The sequence below is a fragment of the Meriones unguiculatus genome, chromosome 12 (assembly GCF_030254825.1).
Source record: "Meriones unguiculatus strain TT.TT164.6M chromosome 12, Bangor_MerUng_6.1, whole genome shotgun sequence".
NCBI lineage: Eukaryota > Metazoa > Chordata > Mammalia > Rodentia > Muridae > Meriones > Meriones unguiculatus.
Window position 1 is genome coordinate 47625095 of NC_083360.1, and position 20634 is coordinate 47645728.

Here is a 20634-nt window from a genome sequence, read left to right on the forward strand (position 1 = left end):
AGCTGAAACCTCTCCTGCAGGTAGACAGGCCAGGAAAGGCCCATGCTTCTCTGTAAAATGGGAACCATGCTGTAAGGATAGGGTTGATAGACGTTTGACAAGTATCTGCTTACTAACTTTGCAGCCTGGCCTGTGATCTCAGAATCATAAGTGACCTTGTTTTTTTAAAGGGATATTGTTGCCTAAGGTTGGTAACAGATGGACAAGAAAAGTGTGGCTTGCACAAATGCCTGCAGAGGAAACAGAATAAGTCGCTGGCCCTGACGCAGCCACTGTCTGGCTCCTTAGATGCCAGCTGCTGTTACTGTGAGAGAAGGTGCCTTCTGAGGTTGGAAGGATCCTTCATTTACTGTGGTGAAAACCTCATACCAGAGGGCACACTGCTTTCAGATACATAATTTCATCCTTCTCCAAACCTGACCTGGGCACAATCCTTACTCATTGAATTGCTGGAAAAATCAACTTTGCGTACATAGTTAGGAAGCTATTTGGAATCCCCAATGCTTTTCTTTCTCTTAAACAAACAATGAAGCAAGCCTGGTGTGGGGACCACACCTGTAATCCTGGCACTCAGAAAGCTGAAAGATGACTTTGAGTTCGAGGCCAGCAGTGCTTTGTATTGAGCTCAAGTCTGCACCTGTAGACTAATGACACTAGGGAGGCGGGTGTCTGCATTTGAGGTGATGCTCACTTGGGCTTTCTTCCTTCCACCTTCACTGCACCTGCTCAGAACAAGCATTTTCCCAGCAAAGCTCCCCCATTCCAAGAGTTCACTGACATTTTCAGGCACTTGTCCTGCTTTTGATGGCTGAGGCAAGAAAATCCATCATTAACTCAAACTCTTCCCCTGGGGTCAACATGCTGTCATAGGTGAGGAGCAATATTGACTCCTCATCCCCCTCTCTCCACCCCCCTGCTGCTCTGGCCACCTGTGAAGCTGCTAACAGAGTCAACATGCAGTTAGTGTCTGGCAACTGGCTTCATCCTAGTGGCTGACGGGAGTTGTTTCCTTTCAAGACTCCTGGAGAGGAGACAGAATAAGTCGCTGGCCCTGGTCCATCTAGTAGACAAGCTTTCCCCTAAGTAAGAGGTAGATTCTTATTTTATGTTTCACAGGTTACCCGTCAAGGTTAATGCTCTTTTATGGTGTCGGGATTCTTAAGATTTTTGTGTTGGGGCTCCAGCTCTGAGCTAGGTAAGCGCTTCCCCTGTGAGCTGTACCCTGTTTTGCCTTAGGCCCTGCAAGTCACACAGGTGATTCTGTGGCTCAAGATGGTGGGCGTGAGGTAGTCAGGTGTGACTGTGCAGTCTTCTGGCATGCCTGAGACCCTTTGGCTTTATTCCATCAGCAGCAGGGAAACATGGACAGGTTCTATGATGGGGTGGTAGAAGACCCAATGGGAATGGGGGCATCTGAGGACATCACACTGCAAGACTGTCCCAACCATAGCAATTCATTGACAGGCCTGATGGAGCCTGTCTGTTTGGGGCATAGGGGTGGAATGGGGAGGGGCCTGCTGGGGCTGGGTAGTCAAGGTTCTGGCTGAGCTAGGGATCCCTACAGGGCTGCTGGAGAAAGGGGTCCTGAGCCGGTGGTGGCAAGGCATCGATGGGGTGAGGCCCTTTCCAAAAAGTCTCCCAAGTCTTGGGAGGGGCTGCCTGTAGAAACATGGAGCACAGCTGCTCAGCTGTGGTGGATGACCTGCAGATCAAGGTTTTTGTCGGCATCGAGAGCGTCACCAGAACAAATATTCATCCAAAAATAAACTTCCTGCTCTTCCTGTTTTTATAACTTGCCTATTTCCTCTGAGTTTGAGGCTGGTCTCCTGTTCCGTGGGTATTAATCTTCAGAGGATCAAGACCTCTATAGAAGTATTTCCTGTACATGTTTATCACTCAGCCCGAAATTATTTTCTCCAAATGATAAGAGAATGTCTCCATCCTGGTATGTCAGCCTTTGAGAATTTTCAGTTGGGAGTCCCAGGGATGAAGTGAAGGAGGTCAGAGGGGACAGGCAGTGGTGGCAAATGACCTTCAGTGCTTGTGGTTTTGTTTTCCTTACAGTGCGGTTTGTGCTCAAGAGTGTGTGCGTGCGGGCATGCATGTGTGTTATATGTATGCATATAGAGGTCAGAGGGAAATTGAGAGTTTATTTTCTCCTTCCATTATGTGGGTCCTGGGGCCCAAACTCCGGTCGACAAAGCTTGCCGGCTGCGTCATCTTCTCTAGCCGACTTAGTGTTTTGATGAGCATGTTCTGCCCACCTCCCAGGTTAAAGGTGGCTTCTTTGGGGGCAGAATCCTAGAAATAGGAAAGCAGTGACTTCAAAGGACCCAGAGTGAGGAAGGAACAACACAGGGGAAGACCAGCTGAGACAGTTCTGCTTCTCCTTCAGCTCAGCATTCCCTATCGGACTACCAGTGGCTCCCGTGGCTCCCACCCGGAAGCAGGGCATCTGCCTGCACAGACAGGAAGTTTGAAGGACTGCACACAGAAAGAAAGCCACAGTTTGGTCAGGGGTAGAGCTGGGGGACAAATAGCAGAGTTGGGGTCAGTAGGTATGGAGGTTTTAACTCGCTGGCCCTGGGCCACCTGCCTTGGGAGTCCCCCTAGCTGTTTATACTTAGAAACCCCAAGCTGGCATTCCAGTGAGAGCTTTAAAATAGATGCTTCCTTCACTTGAGTTTTGCAGAGGCTGAGGTGACTTGGCTGTGTGAGTGGTAGCTGGTACCACAGCAGAACTTGGAGGGAAACAAGCTAGGTACCTTTCATTGAGACCTACTTAGGCAGGGGCGGGGCTGCCACACTTTTCAAACACCACCAGCACATCCCCCCCCCCATCCAGGCGGCACTGTCAAGAATGACCGTCCCTAGACCACTGTCAAGTACTTCATCCACTAGTCATTTGGGTACTGAGCCTGAAAAACAAGCCAGCGTGGCCTGGCAGATGGAGTCAGTACAGAAAGTGTATTGGATTTTGAGGCCTTATTACAAAGATGTGCTAGGCATCTCATTAGTAATTATTTTCTCTTGATTACTTGTGGGAACAAAGTTATTTTAGATATGTTGAGTTCTGTCAAGTCTGTGGGAAAATTTCACATTGTGCATATGGCGTGAGTTCCATTTCTCTATTGTTAATGTGCTGTGGTGTGTTCGCAGGCAGTCTCACTGTTGGCCTAGCTGAGTGGTGACCCAGCCCTAACCCTAGACTTCCCTAGGGCAGTGGCTGGGGCACTGTAGGCATTGCTGTAGGCAGACAGTTAATCACTTAATAAGCATCACACAAAAGCGTGTGCATGAACACACACATACACACATACAGGCATGCTCACGCGCACACACACACACACTCAGAGGGTTTTGTTTTTTGTTTGTTTGTTTGTTTGTTTGTTTTTGTCTTTTTCTTAGTCATTCTTGCTGACCAGCCTCCTTCCTGGAAGCCTTTTTTCAGATGCAGCACACTTCCTGCTCTCCCGCCCTCGGGTTGGTCGCTAGTGGCTGGTTGCCTTTAATCCTTTCATGCTGGCAGCTTGTCTCAGAGGCTGGGTGCTCTGCTGCACCCTGAAGACTCTTCTGCCAAGCCAGGAGTGTGTGGTGGGTCCCATGTCCTGTCTCATGTCTCGTCCTGCGCTGTTGCCTACCCACACCCCACCCTGTTCCATCTCATGTCCTATATGTGTGTGTGGCCTTTGGGGTGAGCTCTCACAGAGAAGCATGTCCTGGGAAAACACAGGGTGGGTGTGAAGCCTGGGAAACTCCTGCTCTGGGAAGTACAGAAGTACACTCGCTCGACTCACCTCCTCAGTCTTCTGGCGTTACAGGAACAAGAGAAATTCTGCTTGCTGGCTGAAGCCCCAGATGATTCTGTACTGACTGAGGTCCAGGAAGGCTCTGCTTAATTGGACAGGTGCCATTTTCAGGGCTGAAGGGGACACGTATTTTACCAGCCACCACAGTAGCTGTGCGCTGACTCCATTTTTGCCCACTCTGTTTTCTCTTTTATATTGAACCATTTCTTTTTAAATCCAATCTACATGGGAGTAAGCATGGATTGAACGCACTATGCAAAGTTAATTAACAGAACAACCCCCGACGGTATCCCAGGTAGCCACTATTATTTCCCTGTTTGTAGGTGGAGCACCTACCTGCAGCCCAGAAAGACTAAATGAGTTGCCCCATGATGAAATTGGGTGTACGGTTTAGAGTTTAACTCAAGTCCTGTGTCGGGCAGCTGTCAGTGTGTGCCTTCCAGTCTAGCCTGGCCTCATGTCATTTGCGCCGACATTTGTTTTTGTGTCAGGGTGTCTGTTGGTGCAGGCTGGAGATGACACCACAGGAAGGCTCACCTCAGGGCTCCCTGGACCACTGGAGCTGAGGGCAGAAAGTTCTTTCTGTTATTCCTTTTGAAAAAGTTGCTTAATTTATCTTGCTTTTTTTTTCTTTTTTCTTTTCTTTTTTTCTTTTCTTTTTTTTGTTTTTGTTTTGAGTCTATTGTTTAGGCTGGCCTTGGACTCACAGCAGTTCCCCTGTCTCTGTCTCCCAAGCGATCACAAGTATGCGCCACCATGCCTGGCTCATCATGACTCAGTACTGTGAGCTACGGGAGTAACCGTATGGTTTCCATGTTCCCATGGAGGGCTCAGTGCTATCTGGAAAGGGGTGGTGTGACCTCTGGGGGTGGCCTCCAGCTGCTCTGGAGACTGCCCTGAGAGCTCACCCAGTGAGGTTTAGGATAGGAGCCATGTGCTCAGGAGTAAAAAGACAGTAGACTAGAGTCACGGTTTCAACCATCTCATTCTCTGCCTGCCGGTTTCTCCATCCCTCAAATCTAGGAAGTTAAGAAATCCTCGGGGACTTAAGGGGACATAGACAGGCAGAGTATATTTGGCATACCAGGTCGATGTCAGCTGACCTTCATAATGATGCTCTTTGATGCCACAAGGTGGATCAAGGTGATAAAATGTTGAATTATGGTTTGAACGTGTTTCTGTTTAAAGGAAACACGATCGGGGCGTTCTATGCACATGGACCTCTGGACCTTTGTGTTCAAGAGTTATTGTTTGGTGCTGGGGTCTCCTCTGGGAAGGCTTCATTCGCACTAGAATCTTAAAGGCGTTTGCTAGAAACACTCTCAGAGTCCTTTTGGAACTTCTTAGGTGGGGATAAAAGAACGAAAGACTGTACTGTGTAGGTCTGCCTAGGTCTTAAAGTTGGTGAGTCTGGGAACACGTTTGCAGCCCATTAGGATAGAGTATATTTTTAAAGAATTTAAAAAGAAACTTTTTTTTTTTTGAGACAGAATCTCTCAATGTAACCTGGCTACCTTATAGAAGTTCACCAAGTGCTAGCATTAAAGGCAGCCAATATGTTTATTTTCAATTGTGTATGTGCCTATGCTATCGGGAAAGTAGGGTATGTGCATGTTCATGCAGTTATCCATGGAGGCCAGAAGAGGGTGTTGGATCCCCTGGAACTGGAGTTCTAGGCCGTTGTAAGTCTCCTGGCTTAGATACTAGGAACTGAATTCTGTTTCTCTACAAGAGCAGCGAGCAGCATGCACTCATCCATTGAGCCCTCTCTCTGGCCCCCAAGAAGGCTCTCCTTAGATCCCTGACCAAAGGCCTGGGCAGCATAAGGAGACTCTGTCTTAAAAACCACCACCACCACCACCACCACCAAAACCACTGAGGCTCTGAAGAGCTGTGGCTCGCATGCACAAGGCTCTGGGTTGGATTCCCAGCAGCACAGAAATAAAAAGTAGAGTTGAGTGTGTGGCCGGCAGCAGGAGCCTCTGGTATAATGCCAATGGCTAGGCAGTTCCTAAGCAGTACAGCTAGGCTACAGCTAGGCGCATCAAGGATGCTGGACCAACGGCTTGTCGCCATGGAGACTCATGAGGACAAGTTCAAGGGCTGTGCCTTCAAGTTCACGCAGGAGGGTGGGGTGACCAAGCAACCTGGGTTCTTTCCTGTGAGTAGGAAGAGGCGATGTGTTCAGACTATCCTGAGGAATGGGTCAGAGGATATGGGTGTGAAAGAGCATGCGGCTTTGGAGTTTGGCTGGGTCTGATTCAGGCCTCTCTACCATTGTGTCAATTCAATCATAGTAACCAATGTTGTCCTGGCCCCACTTCTGTCTGTAAAAGGAGAACTTTCTTAGACCTCAGGGTTATTGTGAGGGGTGGTCAGTTAACGTAGAAGGTGCAGATACAGATACAGATACGGGACCCTCCAAAGCCCTGAGGACAACACCAGCTATAACCACAAGAAGTGGGCGTAGGCTCCTAGCTGGTCAACATACACTACCCACAGGAACTTGCAGTCCCTTGTGATGTGAAGCTTGCTCAGCTGAGGGAATTGCTGGCTCCACTCCGCCTTATTCAAGTCTTTCTTAGGCTGCTGTAGCAAATTGGGTGTTTACAGCCCTTCAGCCAGTTAAAACAGGATCTTATCTGCCCTGGCATAGGCTGATCTCCACCAGATGCACACTGACACTTTCATGCCCATGCTAAGTAAGAGGGGTGTGGAGCCGGTGGAATGTGGATGTAAAGTAGGTCTGACTTCTGCCTTTAATCAGTCCACCAGCTTCCTAGATCATATCGATCTCTAGTGTTATCTCTCATGGCATCAGTAAGTCAGGCCCAGATCTCAGCCCTAGCCTCAGGAAGGCCAGTGTCCAGCTGCCAGTGTCCTCTTACCTCAGCCTATTCCTAAGCCCCAGCAGGCTCTCACAGCACTGACTCCTGAACCTCACACACAGTAAGAACATCAGGAGCTTTGAAAAAGCAAGGGGCCAGGCTGCGCCCCAAACTGTATACCACTTAACAGCAGAAACCTCACTGCCGCCCCAAGTACACCCAGGATGAAGAACGAGTGGCATTGTTGATGGGAGAAAAGTCTGGTGCCATGACACACTGAGGTGACTTTTGTAGTGTCAGAACTAACCATGCTGTCTTTGGGTCATCCAGGGAAGTGTCACCCCAGTGGGCCTGTGTGATGAATTTGTGGTCTTGGGAGTGCACAGACACTTTAAAGGGAAGCCCTGATTTTTCACATGTGAAAACTTCCGTGTGTATCACTTAGAGATAATAACCTAAAGTTAGAGCCACTGTGCCATCATGCCTAAGTAGATGTGTTCAGTTTTCTCCAGTTGAAACCAACTATAGCATCTTAAAACAAAAATGCCTTCACAATATTTTTTTTTTAATTAGGGCTGAAACAAATATAATTCGTTTCAGTCATTTGACTTTGGCCCTGGGTAAGGACACTGTAATGGTGTGCACACAGGTGATGATGAGTGTGTATCTGGAAAGAGGGGTCTGGCACCTGGCCCAGCCAATGCTTACAGGATGGTCCCCTGCCTTCCTGAGTCTTCTGGAGGCCCCTTGCCAGCTTCTAAACCAGTGCCGTTTCAACCTTCCTAACGTTGTGACCCTCACGTTGTGGTGACCCTCAATCATACAGTTACCTTTGTTGCTACTTCATAACTGTAATTTTGCTACTGTTATGAATCGTGATGTAAATATCTGACACACAGGATATCTGATATATGCAACCCCTGTGATAGGCTCATTGGACCCCCAGAGGACTCAAGATAGACAGGCTGAGAACCACTGTTCTAGAGGAAAGGCTCATTGAGGCAGTGTCCATGCGGTGCTTCTGCCTGAACTTCCTTTGCAAGTTCCAGATAAAGTAAGGATGCCTGAGGAAAGACTGGGTTTCATGAGCATGCGTATGTAGCTCAGAGGTAAAGAACCTGCCTAACGTGCAAGGGAGCCCTGGGTTCCTTCGATCCTCAGCACTCCTTAAATCAGGAGTAATGGTGTACTCTGTAGTACTGGTATGTAGGAGGTAGAGACAGGAGAATCAGAAAAAGTTCAATGCCAATATGAACTACGTGAGAAAAAACAAAACAAAACAAAACAGAAAAAGACAGTGGGAGTCCATTCTGTGGACAGTTTACATGCTCCCTTGCTGGAAGCTGTAGTTAAGAAGGGACAGTCTCCTGCTGAGGAGTCATGCTTTGACAGTTCCCCTAGGAGTCAGCTGACACTTGGGCTTCCAACCTTGGGGTGGGTGGGAAGCAAGACACCTGGGGTAGAATTGACCTCCAGCCAGGTCTCTGGGTTCAGATCCACATGATAACCGAGGATGGCACCAGACTTGTTATAATGTCTTTCTTTGTAAAGTTTATTTGTTCTGTTGTTGCTGTTGTTAGACAGGGTCTTCCTATGTAACTTAGACCCCTGAACTTCCCTACCAGGTGCTGAGATTACTGCACATCCAGACAGATGCCGGGATAACTCTAGATTGAACGGGGGGCCAGGAGTTGGCCGGAAGAGGGTAAAGACAGGGCTGAGAGAGAGTGGCAGCCTGTGATTGAACTCTCATTCCTTCTTCCAAGTTCTGTTGAGTGTCTTTGATGCACTTTTTAGCCCAGCAAAACAAACTCTCCCCTGGGCTCTGTCTTGGGTCAAGATGGGTTTGCAGTTGGGGTTTTGTTTTTGTTTTTGTTTTTTTTCCTTTCTTTCTTCCCATTCTGTATCATGGTCAGGTAGTCAACAGCACTAAGCATACATCTGTATATTTACAGACATCTCTAATGTTATTCATCTCATGACGGAACCTGAAGAAAAGGGTAGGAAAACTCAAATGCTCCTTGATTGTAGCTCACTGGGGGAGCACTTGCTTCAATCTGCCAAGGTCCTGGGTCTGATGCCTCTAACACTACAAAACATAAACAGTTACTAAACAAAATCATCCTAAACAAAATATATCCTTAAAGTGAAATAGTGTGTGGATATGAAAAATAATGGCTTGTGTTGTGGGTGTTCCAGGGTAGAAAGATCAAAGAGATAAAAATCAAGGTTCAGGGGCTGGAGAAATGGCTCAGTGGTTAAGAGCATTGGCTACTCTTCCAGAGGACCCAGCACTCACATGATGGTGGGTCAGAACCCTCAGGGACTCCAGTTCCAGGAGATCAAACGACCTGTCCTCACACACTCATATCGTACATAGGTATGCGTGCAGGCAAAACACCAGAACACATAAAATAATCAACTTTTTAAAAGTCAAGGTCCAAAGACCATGAAGACTATGGAAAGGATGGTGCTTTTTTTTTTTTGGGGGGGGGGTATTTTTATAAACCCTCTCACTTCTATTTCAATGCTGGGATCACAGGCATGTGCCACTATACCTGGGTTTCTGCTGTGCTGGGAAAGATAATTTCCAGAGCTTCTTGTTTACTGATCAGATACTTCTCCAACTAGGTTGTATCCCAGCCTACCAAAAAACTTAAAAGATGGCTTCTAAGTCTTGGTGGGTGGGAGAAGGGCTGTGGTAGAATGTGCCTCTTAAAGTAACTTATGAATCAGAGGGCAGTCAGCTAAAAGAATCCATCTGTATTTACATTGTGAGATAAATTGGTGTAAGTTCTGACACCCCAGAATCTACCCTGCTATGACCCCAGGAGGCCACAGATGATAATGCTCAGTTCTGTTTTGAAGCCCTTGGGCTTTTCCCTTCCTCACCATGAAGCACAAACTGAGCCAATGGCATCTGGAGGTTCACCATCTGGGGCAGGGAAGGCAGATAGCTGAGCCCTGCAGTGAGGTTAGCTGTGACCCGCCTGCCTTTGCCTGGGGGACTGTCTGGTGGCTTATCTGTTGGCATCCTGTGCACCAAATTGATAGTGTGTTTGTTTCCAGCTTCTGAGTGGCAGCAAAATGGGTCCCACCCTGGTAATTTGGAATGTTCAAATGTTGAGACTTGTCCTTCTGGGTTCATTCCTAGCAGCAGAGCTCACAGGAAGCAAACAAATGGAATCTGTGGAAGCCTTCCTCCCTCCTCAAAGAAAGAAAGGCAGAGAGGTTCTTGGGGCATCAGAGACAAAGAACATCTGGGAGTGAACCTTGCTCAGAAGTGCTCTGAAAAACAAGTACACTCGGCCCTGCCACAAGAACACATTCGTAATGCATTCATTCATGCTCCAGCATCTGAATCTTAGTCTGAACCAGTGGCTGGAGCCCACGTTTGTTACATGTTCTCCACTTGGATACCTTCAGTTTCTTGTTCTCTTGCTGGGTGTTTTGAGTCTACAAGCTAATATGTGCGGCCTCTGAAAGGCACCCAGCTTGACTACCAACTGAGCTCAATCCCTCCCTCCCTACTCTCCTTACTCTTTTTTTCTTGTGCTGGGAGTCCACAAAAACTCACACATGCTACCTCAGCCATCTAGCACCCAGCTTCATCTCCAGCCCCAACAGGTTTCCTTGTTTGTTATAGGGAGGGTAGGTGGCCATGTGTGCAGGTCAGAAGACAAACTTGCAAGGGGTTGCTTTTCTCCTTCTACCATGTGGGTCTTGGGGATCAAAATCAGGTGGTCAGGCTTGACAGCAAAGGCCTTTACCTACTGAGCCATCTTGTCAGCATCTGTTTTGGTTCTTGTGGGGGTGAGGTTTGAACTCAAAAGATCCATCTGCTTGCCTCTGCCACTTGAATACTGGAATTAATGGCCTGCACCATCACATCGCACCAACCTGTTTGTGGGTGTTTTTGTTTTATGTTTTTGAAACAGGCTTTCTAGTCCAGGCTGGCCAGGAACTCACTGTATTGTCCAGGCTGCCTTCAAATGAGAGGCAGTCCTCCTGAGACTGGGGCTGGCAGGTGTGCTGCACCTAAGTTTGGGTGGTTGTTGATTACTGGGCTTTGTGAAGTTGGAACACAGCTCTCACATTCATGCTCTCCTCATCTCCACCTCTCACATGCATCGTCTCTCCCCCCAACTCTTCACACGTGTGTCCTCTTACCAGCACCCATATTACACATGACTAATGACAAAGCCCCACCAAAGTGACTGCAAGCTCATAGGATGGACTTGCAGGCTTTCTAATCCCATGAATTGTGTGTTATTTATACAGATAAATTATTCAGGAGCATTGCAGAGAATTCCTAAAAGAGATTGGCCAAGTATCTAGCTAGCCATTTGACTAAGATGGCTTCCTCATGGAAGGTTCTTTTCTTTACAAAGCACCCAAGTCTTGGATAAGTTTTATGCTCACTGATCTCAAAGGGAGTAGTAGACTTCCCTCAAGAAGAGGGGATTAAAAAAAAAAAAGCAAACAACAACAACAAAACACTTTTTTGTTTTGAGAGATGATGTCACCTTGTAGCCTTGGCTGCCTGGAACTTCCTGTAGACCTTAGACCGGGCTGGCTGGCCTCAAAATTCAGAGATCTGCCTGCCTCTGCCTCCCCGGTGTGCAGATTAAAAGTGTGCACCACCATAACTGCCTCCATCCTTTTAAAGGAGGAAATGTGGGAGCCAGAGGGCAACTTGGAGGAGTCATCTTTCTCCTTCCACTGTGTGAGTCCTGGGGACCAAACTCAGGTCATAAGACTTGGCAACAAGTACCTTTACTCAGTAAGCCAGCCATTCAGACAGCCCTGTTCCTAGACTTCTGCAGCTTATGAGCAGCTTCCGGTCTCCTTATGGCTTGGAGGAAGTGAAAGCACAGATTGGGCTGGTCTGATCAGAATGACATTTTGGTTTAGCACCAGTTCATGATCGGTGCAGTTTGAGATCCCTCTAAAAGTACCAAATACTCTATCCCCTTAACTTGATATTCCAGCCCTAGATACTGGTTTGGTTTCTTTAGTCAAGGTCTCGAGGATTCAGGCTTGGCCCTGAATGGCCCTCGGCATGCCTGCCCTAGGCTTGAAGGGAAAATTGATTCTCTCAGACACCTGACCCCCAGCTGGGCCCTAAAACCAGCACTTTGAGTACTGGTTTTTCCCTTTTTCTTGCTAATCTGGCCCTTGGCTTCTCCTGGGGTTTTCCAGAGTGATTTGCCTGATCTGTTAGTATTTGTTTTCCTTCTCCCTCTTCTCTCAGGGCTGTTCTGTATGCTGTGCTGTGCCACAGACCCTGTAGAGGGCATCAGTGCACCAGGGCAGCCCATGTCTGCTACATGCTGGCCACAATTCATGAGCAATCACGCCAAAGAGTGGCTACGGGTAAATGTAGGTTCCCTTTGCTTTTTTCTAGAGAAACCTGGGCCAAGTCCACAGTCCTGCCTCCAAAAGGTCTTCACGTAGTAGGGTCTCATGAAATGAACCAGAACACAATTGTTCAGGTCAGTAGTCCCTGTGCTTTTGGTGAGCATAGGCCTTCTGGTTGTGGCTAAGCCAAACTCTTCTTGAGATTGACCACAGAGAGCCAGTTAGACATAGGTCCATACCACAGAATACTGAATTTGCCTGAGGTGTTTGGTCACGGCACTACCATATCTGAACTTCTCCCAGGAGGTAACTGTAGAAATCTCTGCCCCCTTTAGGCATCATCCCTGCCTGTGGGCTGTCCTGGCCATTCTCTGTTGGATTGACTTTCCAAAGGTATTGCTAAGTGTGGGGAAAGCAGCATGTGACCGCCAGAAAGACAGCTGCCTTCATACACCCCAGCTTTCATCTGTGTCCTAGCAGCTGGCCAAGACTTTGTTTTCAAGAGAACACAAGTAAAGGCAGGAGAATGATGGTCTTTTGTTCGGATTTCTCCTCCCAGAGACTGCTCCCAGGGGTCCCTTCACCTGCATTATCCATTAATTCTGTAGACTCACTACCCCCCTCCCCCCCCAAAAAAAGTTTTCCTGCCAAAGAAAATGTGCACTGTGACTGGATGCAGGCTGTCTTAGGGCCTTCCTTTGAGGTGTGCCTTTCACTTCCTTGGGTTGGCACCCATCTCCATATGGGGGCCCTTTTGGTATCAGCAACAGTGTCCTAATTTCCTAAAGCCCATGATCCACATGGCCATTCAGCCTCCCAGAAAGCATCGTTCACTTCTGTTTGCTCAGTTTCCTGAGGGCTCCTTTCTGATCATCTTTCACCTCTTGCTTCACGCTCCAGGGACATGTGTGGTTTCCACCACTGCACAGATGTGCTTGTGGAAGGGAGGCATGGCTGTGGCCCGCCATGCCACAGCTGGTAGACTAAACTCTACCAGCAGTGGGGAGGGACTCTCTCTGGGTAGTGAGGTCAGGGTGCAAGGCAGAGTGCGCTGTTCCCACTGTGCACTGTGGCTCATGGCTTGAGGTGGAGAGGACCTTAACTAACATTGGAATATCTGATTCCAAATTGTAATGTTAAGCAGTAAGAAACCAATGCCTGACAGATGCACTTTTGTTGGTTTGATTTTCAAGGAGGGGTTTCTTTGTGTATAGCCCTGGCTGTTCTGGAGCTCACTCTGCAGACCAGATTGACCTCAGACTCAGAGATCTACCTGCCTCTGCTGCCTGAGTGCTGCGATTAAAGGTGTGCAACACCACTGCCTGGCATTTAAAAAAATTATTTTTATTTTTTGCTGACAGAGAAAAGATACAGGTGTGTGCACACATTCACACACACATTCTGTCTCTATACCTAGACCTATGCTAAGCACTAATGGTAGTGGGCACATTTATCCCATTCAAAAGAGTTGTGTGTGGAGAACTCAGGAATTCTTCAGCTGCTACGTATTTTGACAAGAGGAACCTATTTTTGTTTTTCAATACCTATTTGTTCCCTAACTCACAAAAGTACACCTGTCTAGCTTCTGTAACATTTTGTGCAGATAGTCTGTTAAGCACTGTGGTTTGGGTATACGGTAACTGTTAAAATGGTTTATTTCCATCTATGCCCATGACCGGACACCCTCCCCCCTCAATGTAATTTTTTTCCTATGTGATTCTTTCCTTTAATAAGTCTGTTTCATAAATATGTGAACCACAGAATAAAATGAACATCTTACGGAGTTTGTATTTTTCATATCAAGGAGAAAATAAGGTTTGGTTTTCTTCAGTTTTTTTGGTTTTTTTGTTGTCCCAGCCCATTTACATGAAGCACGGTCTCATGTAAGTCCGCTGACCTCGCGCTTGAATGAGCCAAGAGTGACCTTAAACTCCTGCTTCTCCCGTCCTAGTCTCCAGAGTGCTGGGATTACAGCTCTGCCACCACACTGAGCTAGGAATTAATTATGTTTTATCAGGAAAGGGATGGCTTCATGAGGTTATCCATAAATATTCTCATCGTACAGTAAGGAAACCAAGGCTCCGAGAAGATGAAGGCAGCCTGGATTTTGAGCCAAGGCACGCCTGGGTTCGTTCTTACTATAGGGTATTCCTCACGGTGCATTGCTTTCCATGCTAACTTCCAGATCTTGACATTTGGTTTTTAACAGTGAAATGCATATAACTGCTTAAAAGAAGAAGACAAAACTTGACAAATTCAGAAATGGCAAGAACCTTGACCTGAGTCTGTGTGGGGATGGAGAGGTGACGCGCTAAGAGCAAGGGACCCAGGTGAAATCCCCAGCACCAGCACAGTGGTTCACAACCACCTGTAACTCCGGGTCCAAGGGACACCCTCTGATGGCCTCCACTGGCACAGCACACACACACACACACACACACACACACACACACACACGCAAGTTCAACACTTAACCAACTAACAATAAATACATCTTTTCTAAACACTAGTTGGAGATGGTGCATGCCTTTAATATCAGCGCTTGGGAGCCAGAGGCAGGCAGATCTCCGTAAGTTCAAGGCCAGACCGGTCTACAGGGCAAGTTGCAGGATAGCCAAAACTGTACAGGAAAACCCTGTCTCAAAAGGCCGAAAGCAAAATGAGAAAAAGTTTAGGAAACAAGGGGTTGGTTTGCTGTGCTTCTCCTGCCTGGTTTGCTGTGCTTCTCCTGGCTGGTTTGGCTTCTTAACGGCCCACGCCAGAGAATGACCTTGTGAAGGTGTAGGATGGGAGCCTAGAGACAAAAAACATTCCAGATCCAGTGCTCTGAAAGCGAAAGAACTCCTGTGCACTAGAATGGCCACTACAGGCCAGTCCACTCTTGTCAGAAATGTCAGCACTGACCTGAACTTCTGAAGTATTCTGCAGCAGTTCCTTTGTGTTGTTTTGATAAAATACCATGGCCAAACCCAATTTATACAAGAGCTGCTTTTGGCCTTTGGTTCCAGGGGTGCCCATAATAGCAAGATAGGCATGCAACAGGCATCCAGAGCTGGAGCTGGCTTCGAATTTTCCTCCCTATAACCTCCCCAAACAGTACCGTCAACTAGGGACCAAATGCTCAAACAGCCAAACCGGTGGAGAACAGTTCTCATACAGCGCCCTGCAACTGCCGGCCATCTTCCTCCTCACAGGTCAGGGCTCTCCGCTGTCACCAGAGTCCACTCTACACGGTCAGGTGAGAATCAGAGGTGGCAGAAACCAAGTTTCAGTGGCTTTTATTTTCATAAAAACCAGAGCCAGAAGAGATGGCTCTGCGGCTAAGAGCACTCGTTGTGTTGGAGGCTTGGTTCCTAATACTTAAGTAGCAGCTCATGTGAGCTCCGACCCCCTTCCTCCGCAAGTACCAGATGTGCACACAGCACACATTTTTAAAGTATCCAGTGAGAGCCAGGTGATGGTGGCACATGTCCTTAATCCCAGCACTTGGGAGGCAGGGGCAGGTAGTTCTCTGTGAGTTCAAAAGGCCAACCTGGTGTACAAAGTGAGTCTAGGATAGCCAGGGCTACACAGAGAAACTCTGTCTCAAAAACAAACAAAAAATAAAACAAAACAAAAAACATGTCCACTGTAGACAACACTGGCAACCTAAGTTTGATTCTTGGAATCCTTGTAAAGGTAGGTAGGAGAGAACACTTCCATTGTGTCTTCTTGACTTCTGCATGAGTACTGTGAGTGCACACACTGTACTTGGCACCTAATATAGCTTAAACATGTGATTGGCCCATATCCTGTCATGTCCAGCTCTGCTTCTCAAAGTTCTTGGTTCACGCTGATCAGGATAGGGTGGGATAGGGTTGCTGAAGGTCTAAATTCTGTAGCCATGTACTCTTAGAGGGCGCTGTGTTCTCTGGCCACATAAACCTAGGGGATTCAAGGCTACAGGAGCCTGAATAGAATTCTCACAGATATAGGATGTTCTGTTCTCTCTCTATATACCTCTCCTCTTTCCGTCCTTCCTTTCCTCCCTCCGTGTGTGCGTGTGTGCATGTGTGCGTGTGTGCGTGCCCCCCCCACACTACCAATGAAGATTGGAAGCGAGCATAGTGTCCGGTATGGCTGGAGTTACAGGATGTTGTGAGCTGCCTGAGTTTGGTGCTAGGAACCAAACTCAGTTCCTCCAGGAAAGCTGCAAGTGCCCTTCACCACTGAGCCACTTCTCTAGCCCCTATTGTCATTATTAAATCCATAGTTTTTCTAACATGGTATGTATATTTTCTTTTGTGTGTTTACTTTTATTTTGAAATATTCCATTACTTGTAAGAAACTGGCAACAATAGTATAAAAAAACAAACAACCAACAAAACCCTTTATCCTATTCCCAATTACTAGAATTCCCACTTTCCTTTTATCCAGCGTAGTCTTTCTCTCTCTGGATGCACACGTTTACTACTGGGCTTGCTTGGTTTTGGGTGTGCACACACCATGATGTAGGTGCCAGTGTGTGTGTATGTTGGGGCTGGAGGACAAACCTCCAGTGTGTCCTATGGCTCTGTCTAAATTTTAATTATTCTAGACAGGGGTTGAGACAGGGTTTCTCTGTGTAGCCCTGGCTGTCAGAACTTGCTTTGTATACCAGGCTGTCCTCAAACTCAGAGATTCTCCTGCCTCTACATCCCAAGTGCTGGGATTAAAGGTGTGCACCACCACACCCGGCTCATAGCTGTCTTTTTAACATAGGTTCTAGGTATTTAATGAAGATCCTCAGCTGAGCAGTGGTCCTTACTTCTGTCTTTGTATTTTGAATTTGAATTAGTGAATTCTAACTTACAAAAGTCAGTCAATCTGTCTGTTTGTCTCTTTCTCCTTCTCTCGTGAGACAGGGTTTTTCTGTGTAGCCTTGCCTGTCCTGGACTCAGAGATCCGCCTGTCTCTGTCTCTGAGTGCTAGGATCACAGGTATGCATCATTGTGCCTACTAAAAGACTCTCTTTTTAAATTTTTAATACTAGTGTCTCATGTAGGCCAGGCTAGCCTCAGACTCACTGTGTAACCGAGGATTATCCTGAACTTTGGTTTTTCCTGCCTCCCACCTCTCCAGTGCTGGGATAGAAGGTGTGTTACTCTATTTAGTTTATACATTGCTGGGAATGGAACCCAGGGCTTTGTATGCTAGGCAAGCCTTCCAGCTAGTCTGCATTTTGATCTTCTAACTTATAAAACACTTTGATGAGCTATAGATTTTTTTTAATGCCTAATGGAGACTCCTTATGCTAAAGAAGTATCATCTCCATAGACTCCCTGTTGCATTAGGGCCAGCATATAGAGTCCTACAGCTAGGTCCTACAGCTTGCTGTCCTTAGGGGTGGGTCCTCATTTTGGTCCCACACTCCATCCAGGCCATTCTGGGTTAGTGAGGTTTGACATGGCATGGGGCTGTCCTACTATTTGTGGCCAGTTTGCAGTCTGTTAGACAACAGCCTTTGAAACTTTAAGTTAGTGATTGGCTGGGGTGGCTGTCAGTTTCAGGACTTGAAGGAAGGATGCTGCAGGGGATCTGGGCCTTAGTAAGACCTCAGTCTCTTGGAGTGGCTTCCCCTGCTTTCACAGTGCATCAGTATAGGGACTGAAGTGACGTCTAGTTTCATTGGTGGTTTTATTTACATGCTGAACAATACTACTGTTTTGTTTTGTTTCTCAGCAATGAGATTCAAGCCCTCTTCTCCAGATGATTTGAGCATGAAGTAAGTTGAGCCAGCAACTGCCACCTTACATAAGGCTTTGTTGGTATAAGAGACTACGGATGTGACTTATATAAGTTCTCAGGGAACATTGCCAAAGCCGTACAAGGAAGCTGGGAATGGGACCTCTCCTTCATAGAGTTAACACTGAGCTCATGAGCCAAGGCTTCAGAGCACAAGGAAGCACACATCAGCCAGCCTTAGGAAGGAATACCAGGCCTTCATTCCAGGGAATGATGGAGCCTTCACTGTGGCCTGGGGACATGTGGTTCATACCAGCCGGAAGACTTAGTCAGCCTCGGCTCCCACACCCACAGTGTCAGGCTGCAGATGACCTTCCCCAACCTCCCCCCCAACTGCTCATCCCCCCTCATCCTTCCATACCCCCATTCACAGGCATGGAAGCTCCCTGTCTGAGTAAAAGTGTGCCTTCTTCTGGTTCAGATTGCATCCTAGGGACTGAAAAATGTGTGTGTAAACATTCCATGAAACTTTCAAGGACAGCTCAGAAAGAGAGAAAAGTACCAGATGTCAGAGTGAATCCAGGTTTCGAGGTATTTCTTTACCCCCTGCCTTTGTCCTACTTAATGGAGATGGGGGACTGAAATAGTTATAACAAATCTCATGTATCATTTGGCGTCACCCCTAACATACTTAAGTCACTTTTACTTTTGAGACAAGAATCTCATGCATCCCAAGCTATCGTCAAGCTCTATGCAGCCGAGGTTGACCTTGCACCTCTATACTTCAGTCTCTACCTCTCTGTGTGCTGAAAAGTGAGCCACCACACCCTTGTTTATGCAGTGTGGGGAACTGAGTCCAGGGCTTGTACCTGCTATGCAAGCACTCTCCCAACGGAGGCACCTCCCTTGCTCCCAGTATTACTATTTATTTATTTTTGAGAAAAGGTTTAGGTGTATAACCATGACCTCAAGTCTTGCATCAGCTTCCTGAGTGCTGGAGGACTATATCCACCTCTGAAATTATAGTTAGGTAGAGGTTTTATAATTCCTGTAATTGGTAACCTCGTAGTACAAGAATCAAGCTGGACATAAAATGCCATGTGCACCTGCAATGCCAGTATTAGGGAAGCTGCGGCAGGAGGCTGGTGAGTTTGAGGCCAGCCTGGGCTGAAGAGTGACACCTGGTTACAGAAACAATGCCAGGCAGCAGCAGGGTCCCGGCTTATCCTGGTTCCACCAAAAGCTGCACAGAGACGGGTCCCTCCATCCTTGTTCTTTATCTGAAGAGTTACTTCATTCGGCAGGGCCACGGTCAGCTAGCTCACATTTGTGGGTCCACAGACTGGAACCCCAGGTCTTGAGCCACAGAAGAACTGGGACTCGTGTGTGCTTCAGACTCTTGTCAATGATTGATCATTGTGACTTACAGGAATTTTTTTTTAAACAGTATTTTAATTGAAAAGGCATCTGTCAGCTGTCAGGCTCCCAGTTTCCACTTTGGAGAAGCAGGATGTTGAATGTGAGTAATGACCCAACAGGCCAATAAAATGTGGACTGTAACCCTGGGATGACTCATCCAGTACAATGCAGTGTATTTGTCAAGGAGACTGAATCATATATGGGGGAACAACTTCTCAGGCAGCCAGCTGCTTCTCAGGTCAGCCAGAGAGGATCCATTTTTATCGGCAGCTTTATAGTAGCGATGATGCTAATAGCCAGCACTCGGGCTCCACGATGTAGAGGAAATGGCATCTCCAGGCAGGTACGTGCTGACTTGTTTGCTCAGCCTGTAGGTTTTCCTTGTTCTTCTCTCTTGTTTAACCTTTACCTCATTTGCTTGTAACCTTCTTAAGGGAGGAAAATTATTCTCAAGGATGTGTGTGTGTGTGTGTGTGTGTGTGTGCGCAAAAATAGATAACCACTGATCTTCTGGCGGACATACTTTTTATTCATTCATCGCCCTTTCTGGATCTCCTTAGAGATTTGGATCGGATCAAAATGGCTTTAACTCATCATTTTATATTAATAAGTTTTAAATGTGCTCCTCCCGAAGAGCTTACAGGGACAGCAGCCCTCCTAGGTGAGTAGTTGAGAATGTTGAAACAGTGAATAAGCAGAAGGGGGCAGCCGAAGGGTATTACCGGGTGTTACAGTTTAATTATGAATATCTTTTGGTGTCGGTCGTCCCCCCACCCACTCGTGACTTAATGGAAGACAGCTTTATTCCCCTCTTGAGTGATTACATTTATTTTCGCAGATCACAGTTTGCTTGTACTAAATGGTTCCAAGGTAGAAGAAAAGGGAGTGGGGCTTTGGTAGCCACATTTAATTATAGCTTCCGCATGACCTGAAGGATTGTCCCGCATAACTGGGAGGCCGTGGCTGCCTGTCTGACCTTCTCCCTTTCTTCCCTCACTAAATTTAAACAATGCCTGGCTAGTGAAGGCACATGCCTTGTTTATTTGCGTATACTAAACATTCCTCTGTGTGTTGACAGGCTGTTCCGTGTCTCCTCGTATTTTTAAAGGACACTTTTTTTAAGTCCTGCGTGTTCAGGACAGTTGCTGTAGCTGGTTTATGTCTGTGCTATGTCTGCCTTGCTGGCCGGTCTGTCCCCATTGGTTGGATCAGGACCTCTAATTCCACTGCCCATACATTTGTGTAAGATGATGCATTGGCAGCACAATCCCCTCTGTTGTGTAAATCCTCCTGTCACTTGAGAGCATCAAACAGATCTGGAGCTACTAAGCTGGGGAGTGAGGCAGGCTTTTGTTCCTGTTTTTTTTACTGAAGAACCTAGAGTGATGCCTTGTTTTCTTGAGGTCTATGAATTTTAAACTCTTGGTAAATATATTTCACTTATTGGTTTCAGTACATTCACAAATTTTGGAAGATTTTGCTCAGTGTGTTCTGTTTGTAGATTAAAGTGTGCT

The 20634-nt window shown here is 47.0% G+C and overlaps 1 protein-coding gene across 2 annotated transcripts in view; it reads left to right on the top strand.

Annotated features, from left to right (window-relative positions):
* The window catches only part of Spred2 (sprouty related EVH1 domain containing 2), a 95454-nt gene that overhangs the window by 36092 nt on the left and 38728 nt on the right, over positions 1-20634 (top strand). Inside the window, exon 1 of one of the 2 annotated variants that reach the window (XM_060365710.1) lies at positions 19311-19463. The exons of the other annotated variant lie outside the window; for it this stretch is intronic. Coding sequence (XP_060221693.1) covers positions 19447-19463 — 17 coding nt within the window. The 5' untranslated portion in view covers positions 19311-19446. Of the gene's footprint in view, positions 1-19310; positions 19464-20634 lie in introns of those variants that run through there. 2 annotated transcript variants of the gene reach the window in all.